The sequence below is a fragment of the Ailuropoda melanoleuca genome, chromosome 5, assembly GCF_002007445.2.
Source record: "Ailuropoda melanoleuca isolate Jingjing chromosome 5, ASM200744v2, whole genome shotgun sequence".
NCBI lineage: Eukaryota > Metazoa > Chordata > Mammalia > Carnivora > Ursidae > Ailuropoda > Ailuropoda melanoleuca.
The window spans coordinates 79201873-79214460 of NC_048222.1; the positions used below are offsets into that span (position 1 = coordinate 79201873).

At 38.8% G+C, this 12588-nt stretch overlaps 1 protein-coding gene across 1 annotated transcript in view; it reads left to right on the top strand.

Moving 5' to 3' along the window:
* ELP3 (elongator acetyltransferase complex subunit 3) overlaps positions 1-12588 on the top strand; it is a 102448-nt gene continuing 89860 nt past the window's right edge. Inside the window, exons 1-3 of the mRNA XM_002914410.4 lie at positions 1-119; positions 3236-3335; positions 6097-6235. Coding sequence (XP_002914456.1) covers positions 101-119; positions 3236-3335; positions 6097-6235 — 258 coding nt within the window. The 5' untranslated portion in view covers positions 1-100. The remainder of the gene's footprint in view (positions 120-3235; positions 3336-6096; positions 6236-12588) is intronic.

Here is a 12588-nt window from a genome sequence, read left to right on the forward strand (position 1 = left end):
TTTACGACAGGCTGGGGTTGCTTTGTGGCTGTCAACTTTCCCCAGGATCCGAGTTGGTAGCTACGTTGTGTGTGGTCGCGGATACTACCGCCGCGGAGAAATGAAGCAGAAGCGGAAAGGTACGGAAGCGTGGAAGAGGCAGAGGGGGCAAGCGGGGTGATAGGGAAGGGGTGAACACTTGAGCGGGAAGGGGCGAACACTTGAGCGGTCAGGTGCTGAACGCAGTTTTTCCCGCGGGAATTCTCTGCCTGAGCCAGTCGCCCTGCCACCCAAGGGTCAGTCCATGTGTCGGCTCCAGCCCCTTGTCTTCTCGTTTTACCTGTTGTGCTTTTTAAACCAGCCGACCTCTACCTTCTTCCTTTTTTGGCAGTCAGTTGCTGTCTTTTGCATAGATGGCAGGAAAAGCTTTATTCCAAAGTATGATCTCCAAGGAGTTAACGCGGTCGGTCGATTTAACGTGCTTTTCGGTCTCTTAATTTGCTAAAATTTGTTTTATGGTACGTTTCACCTATTTTTTAAAATTTTTTTAAAGATCTGGGTTAAAAAAAAAAGACAAACTCTTGAGTTCTTGGTTTTCTGTAGGACAGTTATGTAGTTATTTTCGTTTATACTACCTCGTGAATTAGCATGGAGCAATTCTATCTTTCGTTTTCAACAGGATGGAATCAAATTTTCAAGTATTTTCTCACAAGTGCTAGACTTACCTCTGTACTCTCATGTGAGCAGTCGGGCTAATCATGATTGATGGCTATGATAATAATAGCTACTGTTTATTGAGCCTTTGCTAATAATTTTGAAGTCGACATCATTTCCACTGTGATGGAAAGTGGAATCTTTCCCGTAGGAGATTCAAAGTGTTAAGTAACTTTCCCAGCCCAAAATTATGGAACTGATGGTCAGGCTGTGTGCACCCAAAAAACCACAATTTTTTCTTTTAAATCTGTCTTTAATCACTATGCCTCTGGGCATCCACTACGATTTCCTGGAACAACAGCTCCAGATGTCCAGGTTACTTTCATTTTTCTTGTGGAATCAAACTACATGCCCCCAGTTAGTCATCTTCTCCCTCTGCCTTGCTCTTCCTCAGACTGTCAGGCCAGACAGCTTCACAGTCTTCACTTCAGCTATCGTTAAGCCCTGCCTAATTTATTACTCCTCATTTTGGCCACCATCCTCCTAAGCCACCTTCATCAGTAACTAATATTTGAATAGTACATTGGCTTTCCTGTATGTTATTTCAGTTAATTCTTACAATAGTCTTGTCAAATGTGTATGTTTTATCCCAATTGGGCAGGCAGGGAAACGGGAGCACAGAAGTCTTTGATCTTCCCATTATCACACAGCCAGTAGGGGTTGGAAGCTAGGGATGGGAGCCTAATGTCCAAATTTTTACTTTAAATCTTGTGGGTTTGTTTTTGTTTTTGTTTTTTTTTACATTGTTGCCTTTCAAAAGGCTTTTGTTTAGTATAAAATAATATGTATTCTTTTCACTTTCTGAATCATTTTTATATCATTTTCTTTATTTTATATACTTTTTTGAAAACATGACTTTCGTCTTACTCCCAACCTTGAGAATATATAATTCTACACTCCATTTAAATGCCTTTGCCTAGTAGTCAGTGTACCCTGTAATCTGTTTTTTTATTGAACCTTGTCAGAAAACCTATATTCTTGTTAGACAACACTCCTTCACACAAGGATAGGAAATTCCTGTACCTGACATTGTTCCTTCTGGATTGCCCTCTGTTTTGCTTGTCCATTCCTTTCCTTTCTTTAAAGACCCCTGTGCCATTTTCTCCGTGAAGCCTTTTCTTACTAATTTGCTTCTCTAGTTAATTTTTTATATACTCAAGAGCTATACATGTGGTTTTCAAATCTTTTATCTATCACCTGAATCCTCTTTTCCTCTCCAAATTATTACATAGAGCTTCAATATATTAAAGATGCAAAAGCCAAGCTGCTTTGGTTTAATTGGTTTAATGAACAAAGAGACCCTCCTTTTCCTTCCTTTCCTCCCTCTCCAGCACCACCACCAACCCTACCTCTGTTATGTGATCCTTGAAGTGCCTTTTTGGAACTCTGGAGTGCTGAATTACGTGGTTTCGAAAGCATTTAGCTTTCGATTATAGATGGACTACTTTTCTCTCAACATCGTATGTGTTAACTTTGATTCATTAAGTTAGAGACAGCTTAGTATAGTGAAAAAAGTGTGGAAGTTGTGGCGAAAACACCTGGATTTAAGTCTTAACTATACCATTTACAATGGCATCTTAATTTTTAACATCTATAAAAGGGGCTGACAATATCAACCTTACGGTGTTGTGAGGTTTCAAATGAGATAAAGTAAATGAAGGGGCTCCATAACTGGCAGGGCTCTCTCATCTATACTTCTCTCTGATGACTCCATCGTCTCTGCACACTAGCTTTCTCTGCAGGCTGGAAGTATGCTTGGTAGCAGTTCCCAAGCTATAGTCTCACAGCTATTATCACTGGCGGGAGACTGGCATTTTTTACCTTGAGGAAAGAGCTCAGATTGGCCTTACTTGGGTAGGTGCCCAACCTTGAACCAGTCTACTGTAATTGGGATGGGGTCATTTAAGAACATGTCAGCTTCCGCTTGTCATGTCAGCTTCAGTTGTCAGAAGCCCATGATGGTGGACGGACTATATCAGAGATGCATTAAGATCCCTAGGCAAGTATAGAACCAGATTCCTTTGTATTACAAAGTAGTACTGCATTGCTTTGTAATATTACTTCTGTTGATACCTGAATTTGAGTTTCAGCTTTACCCCTTGGTGGCATTTTTGTGGGACAAGCAGATATTCCTGTTCTATCTACTGCGTTCTGTTCTGAGAGTCAGATGAAATAATGCATCTAAATGTTGTTATAATTCTGGAGATAAAAGGAAGCTATTTTAATGACTTTGGCACTTTCTTGTGCAGTTAGGTTCTTTCTCCTCGTGTTTGTCTCTATTCTTTTCTGTATCTGTCATTCTTACAGTGTTTGTACTTCTAAAGTCACTTCTTTCCTTATATAGGTGAAGCAGGTTTGTTTAATTAAAGATACAAAAAATGTGATCAAAAAAACTGTGAACAGTGGAAGTTTGGTGTCTTAAAAGTTTGGCGTCTTGAGCTATTCATCTGGGATGATTGGAATAATTTTGGAAGAAAAAATAAATACAAAAAAATTTACTGGATAATACGATTTTTTACATTGTTAAATATTATTTTTCCAGGAGATCTCAGCCCTGCCGAGCTGATGATGCTGACTATAGGAGATGTTATTAAACAACTGATTGAAGCCCACGAACAGGGGAAAGACATCGACCTGAATAAGTAAGTGGATTTATAAAAAAAGAAAGCAATCCTGTTCTTAGGTGGTAGGTCTTTTTACTGAAATTATCAAATACTACTTGTTTTCTGTCTCACATTTTATGTTTTAATTGAGAACTTAGCATTCTGCTCTGTCCTGTCACTCATTTATGGCAAAATTCTCTCATAGCCCAATAATACTAATAGCTTCCACTATTTATTGGGTGCTCACTATGTCCTAATCACTGTTAGTAGTGTGTTGTGTTAGTTCAGTTGGTCCTCTCAAAAACTGTGTTATGTACTTACATCACCCTCATTTGACAGGTGAGTAATCTGAGACAGAGAAAGATTAAATAATTTGTCTAAGAGGAAAGAACTAGTAATTGGCAGAACTGGGATTTGGAATTAAATCGTTGGTTCTGTCCCAGAGCCCATGTTGTCTTCTGTGCTACATCACTTCACATCCTTGCTCCCTTCCTACTGTCTCCAAAGAAGCAGTAGTTCTCTCAGGAAAACACTGCCTTTGGGATCCTTGATCTAATCCAGCCCTTTCCTACTTTATAGCCTCTTTGACCTGTTCATCTGTTTCTTTTCAACAGTCACGTTCAGTTTTGACTTTGCTACATCCTCAGTTAAGAGTAGTCTTTCATCTCTGTATCTTTTGTTTTCATTACATGTTCACTGTGTAGATCTGCTCTAATGAAAGGGTTTTCTCCCCTTTCCTAGGTAGGTTGTCAGTGATCTAGTCACCACAGCATGGCCTTTTTAAGACTGTTTCCTGTTGCTTGAAATACTGCAGTGTTTCATCACTTCCTTGGAATATTGTGCTTAATAAACTTTTGCTAAAGGAATAAATAAGTAACTATCGTTTCTTGACTGTGGAGTTATATTTTGCTGATTTTTCTACCCTGTCTTTAGAAGTTGCTTTTCTGTCATTGTTGGCTATACCCCTAATTATACAAGTATTTTATTTCTAGTGAACATTTCTACTTCTTCTATATTTTTCTTAGTCTCTTTAATTTAGCACATCTAAAGTTTATGCTAACATCTTCCTTAAAACCAGCCTGTATGCATATGTCCTCATTGCTTAATTGTGTTAATCTTCACCCAGGCTTGAAACTCTAGTGTCCTCTTCAGATTGTTTTTGTTAGGTCAAATTAGTATTTAAATTTTGCCTACTTTCCCTTCGTTATGATCCTCACTTTCATTTCCACTTTTAACTCCCTATTCCTTCCCTTTTTGAACTTAATTCTAGAGTACTGCAATAGCTTATGCTTTCAGTCTCTCTCTCTTGCTGGGTTCCTTGTTCCTTGTCTCCTCTTTTATCATGTCATTTCCCTGTACAGGAATTTTCAGTATGTCCCCAGTATTTATGAAATTAAATGCAAATTCCTCAGCCCGTAATGTAAGGCCTCTCGGTCTGGCTTCAGTTTTCCCATCTTTTTAAACTTTTGTAGCTTTACACTGAAAGTCTCTTGCTTTCTATCAAGTCTACCCATATATCTTAAAATATGTGCATTCCTGTTTTTGTGTCTTCACATAAGCCAGCCTGTTTGCTCTCAGTGGCATCTCCATGTCTTCACTGCCTGTCTAAAGCCAACTCTTTTCTGGGCCTGTTTTTCATGACTGTCTCCCCAGCTCACACTGAGTTCCTCTCTTGAACTCTGGACACATTTATTATCATATGTGTGTTTCATCACATATATTTTTATCACTTACACATTAATTTTTGTGAATGCCTATCTGAAAATATGCAAACATGCAAACATAGAGCGTGCAACAACTATGCCTTATACCTTCTGGTATACCAAGTACTTAGGTAGTCTCTTTACAAATCAGGTACTGAGTTAACTTATTTTGAAAATGATGCAAATACCTCACAATATTTTTAGATGGATTAAAATGAGAAATTAAGGTGACTGTTAGGGTTTGCTAGCATGCAAGAAACGAGAAAGCAATAAAATTGTAGAGAAAAGCAAGAGATTTTTAGTTGGGCTGAAGGTTATTTCAAGGGATTAGGGCTAGAATTATAATCAGGAAGGGGTAAATGGTTCTTCTGAAGCATTGAGCATATTCTGTGCCTCAGTGTAGTAAAAGAAGTGTTTGCTTCTTAAATGTTTACATATGTTTTTATGTTTTATGTTCTGTTTTTTATGTATGTACTATTTTATATTAGAAAAAGTTTTAAAACACTTTTAAAAATATATACTTTTTTTACTGTTTGGTTCTTCACACCTTTCCTTTAAGTTATTTTTTGTTTGTTGGTCTGATCCAAGACCATGGCTTACAACCAGGCATGATACCCCCTCTGCCACCCGCCCAGGAGACATTTCACAATGTCAGGAGACATTTTTAGTTGTTAACAATGGGAAGTGGGGTGCTAGTGGGTAGAAGCCGATGAATCTGATAAACATAGTATGATAATAAACAGTCCCTTACAGCAGAATTAATCCCAGATGCTGTAGTGTTGAGGTTGAGAAAAGGGTAGAACCCTGTGAAGCTAGAGCACTTTGTTGAATGAGACCTATGTTGTGTCACTCTCCTGGGACCCTTCCCTGTAGTCATCTTGTTTTCTTTCTGGTACTCCAGGTTAAGAAGAAGTCATTGATATGTTTTCCTGATTTTCTTCTATTTTTCTGATACTCAGAAATGTTAAAGCCACTATAGTCATTGGATGAAAGGATAGGGGAGTGACAGGAGTTGATGATGTTATTTATAGGTCATTCTTTTGGTAGTATGCCTTGAAATATTACGATCTTGATAATGCTAGATACTTTACTTCCAGGGTAAAAACCAGGACAGCTGCCAAATATGGCCTTTCAGCACAGCCCCGCCTGGTGGATATCATCGCTGCAGTCCCACCTCAGTATCGAAAGGTCTTAGTCCCCAAATTAAAGGCAAAACCCATCAGAACTGCCAGTGGGGTGAGTAATTTGATTCATGAAATGTTGATTGCATATCTGTTCTGCCAGAAATCCTTGCCTCTATGTAACACCCAGGTAGCGAGGTGGAAAAGGGGGATTCAGTTTAATAAAATCCATATATTATGATACATGCTGCAATAGAGACATGTGCAGAATGTTATGAGGTCATAGTGAGGAAAAACATTCAGTGTGCTTAAAGGAGTAGATGATGTTTTGATGTCCTTAAAGGTATAAATGGAGGCTTGGTGATTATCTTGATATGATAAAATATTGTCGGCCATTTTAAGCTCATGGCTTTCAATACAATTGACACTTATAAAAAGTACTTTTATTTTTAAAATATTTTGTTTGTTTGAGAGAGATAGTGAGAGAGTACATGAGCAGCAGAAGGGGACGAGGGAGAAGGAGAGAATCTCAGGCAGACTCTGCTGAGTGCAGAGCCTGATGCTAAACCCAATCTCACAATCATGACCTGAGCTGAAATCAAGAGTAGGACACTCAACTGACTGAGCCATTCACGTACTTTTAAAAGGTAGTTAATGGTACAGAGTCATTCTGTATATGGTATTTGTGAAGCGACTGACATAATGGGAAGCACTATGGAAGTCCAGAGGACAAAGATGTCCCTGCAGTAAAAGAGACTAGGGAAAGCCTAAGAGAAAGCATGGCACTCACTTGACATATAAATGGAGCCCATATAAGCAGAGAAGAGCAGGCTTGAAGAGTAATGGGAACAAGGGCACAAGGAACTAAGGCACAAAGGTAGAGGTGTTATAAGAGGTGTGATGTGTGCAGGGAACAGTGAGTGCCTCAGACTGACTGGAGTTGATAATTCATTTGAGAAAGCAGCAGGACATTAGGTTAAAGAGTTAGTTTGGGGTCCATCTTGTAAAAGATCTTAAATGTCCTGCAAAGAAGCTGGGTTATAGGAAACTGTTAAAAGATATTTGAGGAGAGTGATATGAACAAAAAAAATTTTCAGAAAATTAATTTGGATATAAGATGTAGAGTAGCTTGAAGCCAAAAAGACCAGTTAGGATACTCTTGGTTTGGTCCAGGTGTGAAATGTGTTAAGAGTTAAGGTAGGGGCTTTAGGATAAAAATGGAGTTAAGGTAGGGGCTTTAGGATAAAAATGTTAAGTGTGAAAGATAGGATTTGGACCCTCTTAAAACATAATACCCAGAATTGAATTGTGTGTTTCTGATATGATCATAGAAATTCAATCTATTATTTGGTTGGGAGTATTATACTTGTGGTAATTACAGTTTGTGTTGACTTGTTTGGTGGCCGTATCTCTTGGATCATATTGCATTTGTGGCTAATTAAACCCTAAAACTTTTATACACAATGTATCAGCAATCCTGGTCTCTTCTCCCTTGTACTTGCAAGTGTTTTTGTTTTAATTATTTGTACCTAGTGTAAAGGGTTAAGAGAAATTAATACAGTTGAACAACATGGGTTTGAACTGCATGGTTCCATTTACAGGCAGATTTTTTCTGATAAGTACAGTATTATAGATGTATTTTCTTTATGATTGTCCTGATATTTCCTTTTTGTCTAGCTTACCTTATTGTAAGAATACAGTATATAATACCTATAACATACAAAATGTGTATTAATGGATGGTTTCAGTTACCAGTAAAGCTTCTGATCAACAGTAGGCTATGAAAGTAATTAAGTTTCTGGGGAGTCGAAAGTTATATGCAGATATTCAACTGAGTTGAGGGATTGTCACTCCTAACCCCTGCTTTGTTCAACTATAGTTTCAAACCCCTCACCTCCCATTTTTCCCCTCAGGGCAAGCACTTTTAACTCTTCGCTGATTTCTTGACATTTGCTTCCATATTCCCAAGTAACATGATCTATAGAAAAGTCTTGAATTTTTAGTTTTCAGCATTATGAATGAGCTTGCTGCTGTGGAAGACAAAGATTTTTCAACCTTTCAACCTCATAATAACCCTGGCTTCCATGACACCATTCTCTCTCCTTCTCCTTCTACCTCTAATTACTTCTTTTCTTTCTTTGAGGTTTCTTATTGTTCTGCTTGCCTCTAAAAATTGATGTTTTCTGTGGTCCTGGGTCCACTGTTCTAAGTACCATACGTGCCTTTGGTGATCTCATCCATTGACATTTCTAAGTATTCTTATATGCTGACTTCCAGCTCTGACCACTCAAGTTTCAGGCTTTTGTCAGAGTGCCTGTTAAACATCTCTCCTTTGAGTGTCTATATGCCCTCAAGTGTAACATAACCAAAACTAACCTCAGACTTGCTCATTCATCTTTCTTCTCCATCCTAGTTCATGGTACCTCTAGCCACTCAGTTTCTAAAATATGTGAAATGCATTGTCCATTCCTACCACCGTTGGTAGGAATATTTTGGCCTTCATCATTTCTTGTTTAGACTATTTCAGTCTAACTTTCAGTCTAACTTGTTTACTTTTTCTTACCTGTACCAGATCTATTATTGACAATATCACCAGAGTGAACTATTAAAAATATCAGAAATACAGGGAGAGGATGGAAGATGGCAGAGTAGGAGGACTCTAGGCTCACCTCATCCCACAAATACTAGATAACTATCAAATTATCCTAAATACCCCAGAAATTGACCTGAAGAATTGCAGAACAAACTACACAACTAAAGGTAGAGAAGAGGCCACATTGAAGAAGGTGGTAAGTGCAGAGATGCGGTTTGGGAGAAAAAGGATGATGGCCGTTGTGGTGGAGAGAGAGCCACAGTCGCAGAGAAGGGTGAGAGACAGCCTAACACTGTCCCGCCAGGGAACCCACAAGGAAAATGAATCCCCGTAGCATTTGGCTTGGTAAGTGAGAGGGGCTGAATTTGGGGAGTTCTTGCAACTAGTGGGGCTTAAAGACTGGAATTTTAAAGGTCATGGGGCTGGCTGGTATAGAGCCCAGAGGGCATTGCACTGGTCTTAGAAGTCAGGCAAACAACCCATGACATACAGTGTGGAAACAGTGATCTGAAGAGCACCTGGGGCACACAGTGCAGAGGTTATTTGCTCATCTCAGAGCACATCCCAGAGAAGCAGAGTTCAAGGAGAGACCCCTCCAGGAGCAAGGAACTGACTAACACCATTTCCCTCCCCCGTCCCTCAGCATAAGCACAGGGCCACCTCTGGGAATCAATGCAGCACCCACACTCACTACCTAACTTGCTTATACCAAGCTCCACTTCCCTTTACTCCTGTGGAACTGCCCTTCCCAGTCACACTTGCCTCAGTCCCAATTTGGCCAGTCCCCTCCCCTAAAAGATGGGCCCAAATTCCTACTTACACTGTCTCCTGACTCAGGAGTTTTGTGGAGCCCCTGTTCAGACAGTTGTGGTAATAGGTCTCATTCACAAGCAGACCAGAACACACCTATTTAAAATGCACTACGTTCAGGTCAGGGGCCAAGCACCACTCACAAAAGGCAAAGATAGCCTCTGAAGATGACTGGCCTGAAGGATAGAACAGCCAGGATAAAACAACACAGCACACGGAGCACACATTGGTGACAGTCCCAGAAGCGCCAGGCCCTTTGGAACTGGGGATATAACACAGCAGGGCAGTACAGGACTTCTTCTTCATCAAGCCATTACCCTAAGAACAGGAGATGTAGCTGACTCTCCTAACATACAGAAACAGGCACAGAGACTTAGACAAAAAGAAAAGAAAGAAAGAAGACAAGGCCATGGCCAGATATCTAAGCAAAGTAGATATAAGTAACATGCCTGATGGGGTACTTAAAGCAAGGATATTCACAGGACTTGAGAAAAGAGTAGAAGACGTGAGTAAGGTGCTTAACACAGAGATAAGGAATAACATAGCAGAGATAAAGGGCTCAATAAATGAAATGAGAAACACACTTGATGGACTGAATAGCAGGATGGAAGAAGCAGGAGTGAATTAATGACCTACAAGACAAAGTAATAGAAAAAAGCTGAACAAAAGACAGAAAAAAGAATTATGCAAAATTAGAATAGATTTCAGGAACTCAGTGACTCCATCAAATGTAATAACATTCATATTATAGGTATCCCAGAAGCGGAAGAGAGATTAAAGGGGGCAGAGAATTTATTTGAGGAAATAATAGCTGAAAACTTACCTAATTTGGGGAAGGAAACAGATATCCACATCCAGGAGGCACAGTGAACGCCCACTAAAAGCAACAAAAGCAGATCCACACCAAGACATAATGTAATTAACATGGCAAAAAGTATTGATTTTTTAAAAAATACGTCTTAAAAGCAGCAGGAGAAGACAGTTACATATAAGGGAAAACCCCCATAAGGCTATCAGCAGATTTTTCAGCAGAAACTTTGTAAGTCAGAAGAGAGTGGCATGATATATTCAAAGTGCTGAATGGCTGGGACACCTGGGTGGCTCAGTCATTAAGCATCTGCCTTCGGCTCAGGGCGTGATCCCGGTGTTCTGGGATCGAGCCCCCCATCAGGCTCCTCCACTGGGAGCCTGCTTCTCCCTCTCCCACTCCCCCTGCTTGTGTTCCCTCTCTCGCTGGCCGTCTCTTTCTCTCTGTCAAATAAATAAACAAAATCTCTTTAAAAAAAAAGCGCTGAATGGGAAAAATCTTCAGTCAAGAATTCTTTATCCAGCAAGGCTATCATTCAGAATAGAAGGGGAGATAAAGAGTTTCCCAGACAAACAAAAACTAAAGGAGTTTATGACCACTAAAACCAGCCCCACGAAAAATATTAAAGAGGACTCTTGGAGTGGAAAGGAAGACCAAAAGTGACAGTATGAAGGTAGGAAACAAAAAAGCAGTAAAAATGAATATTTATGTAAAAAAGCAGTTACGGAACTCACAGAATAAAAGGATATATAACACAATATACCTAAAACATGGGGAGGAGAGGAGTAAAGAATGGGTTCAAATTTAAACAACCATCAATTTAATATAGACCCCTATGTGCAGAAGATGTTATATACAAATCTAATGGTAACCACAAATCAAAAACTAGTAGATATACAAAGAATAAAGAGAAAGGAATCCAAATATATCACTAAAGAAAACAAGCAAACCATGAAAGAGAGAGAAGAAAGGATCAAAGAAAAACGTCAGAAACAGCCACAAAACAGGGAATAAAATGGTTATAAGTACATACCTATCAATAATGACTTTGAATATAAAGGGACTAAATGCTCCAAAAGACTTAGGGTGACAGAAGTAATTAAAAAAACAAGACCCACCTGTGTGCTGCTTACAGGAAACTCATTTTAGACCTAATGACACCTGCAGACTGAAAGTGAGGAGATGGAGAAACATCTTTCATGCAAATGTATATCAAAAGAAATCCAGGGTAGTGATACTTATATTGGACAAGATCCATCTATATGCTACATATAAGAGGCTCACTTGAGACCTAAAAACACTTGTAGATTGAAAGTGAGGGAATGGAGAAACATCTATCATGCAAAAGATGTCAAAAGAAAGCCAAGCTAGCAATACTTAAATCAGACAAAATAGGCTTTAAAACAAAGACTGTAACAGGAGACAAAGAAGGACACTATATAATAATAAAGGGGACAATCCAACAAGAAGATACAACAATTGTAAATATTTATGCACCCAACATGGGAGGACCCAAATATATTAAACAGTTAATAACAAACATAAAAGACTAATCCACAGTAATATAATAATAGTAGAGGGCTTTAATAGCCCACTTACATTGATGGACAGATCATCCAACCAGAAACAAGGAAACAGTGGCTATGAATGACACATTGGACCGGATGGATTTAACAGATATATTCAGAACATTCCATCCTAAAATAGGAGAATACACGTTCTTTTCAAGTGTACATGGAGTATTTTCCAGAATAGATCACATATTAGACCACAAAACAAGCCTCAACAAATTCAAGAAGACTGAAGTCATACCATGCATCTTTTCTGACCATAACACTATAAAACTAGAAATCAACAAGAAAAAATCTGGAAAGGCTACAAATACATGGAGGCTAAATAACATGCTACTAAACAATGAATGGATCAATCAGGGAAATAAAAGAAAAATTAAAAAGTACACGGGCACAAATAAAAATGGAAACACAACAATCCAAAACCTTGGGATGCTCCAAAAGCAGTTCTATGGGGGAAATTTATGACAATACAGACTTACCTCAAGAAGCAAGAAAAATCTCAAATTAACAACCTTCTCTTACATGTAAAGGAGCTAGAAAAAGAACAAACGAAACCTAAAAGTAGCAGAAGGAAGGAAATAATAAAGATTAGAGCAGAAATAAGTGATACAGAAACTAAGAAAGTAATAGAACAGATCTGTGAAACCAGGAACTGGTTCTTTGGGAAAAAAATCAGTAAAATT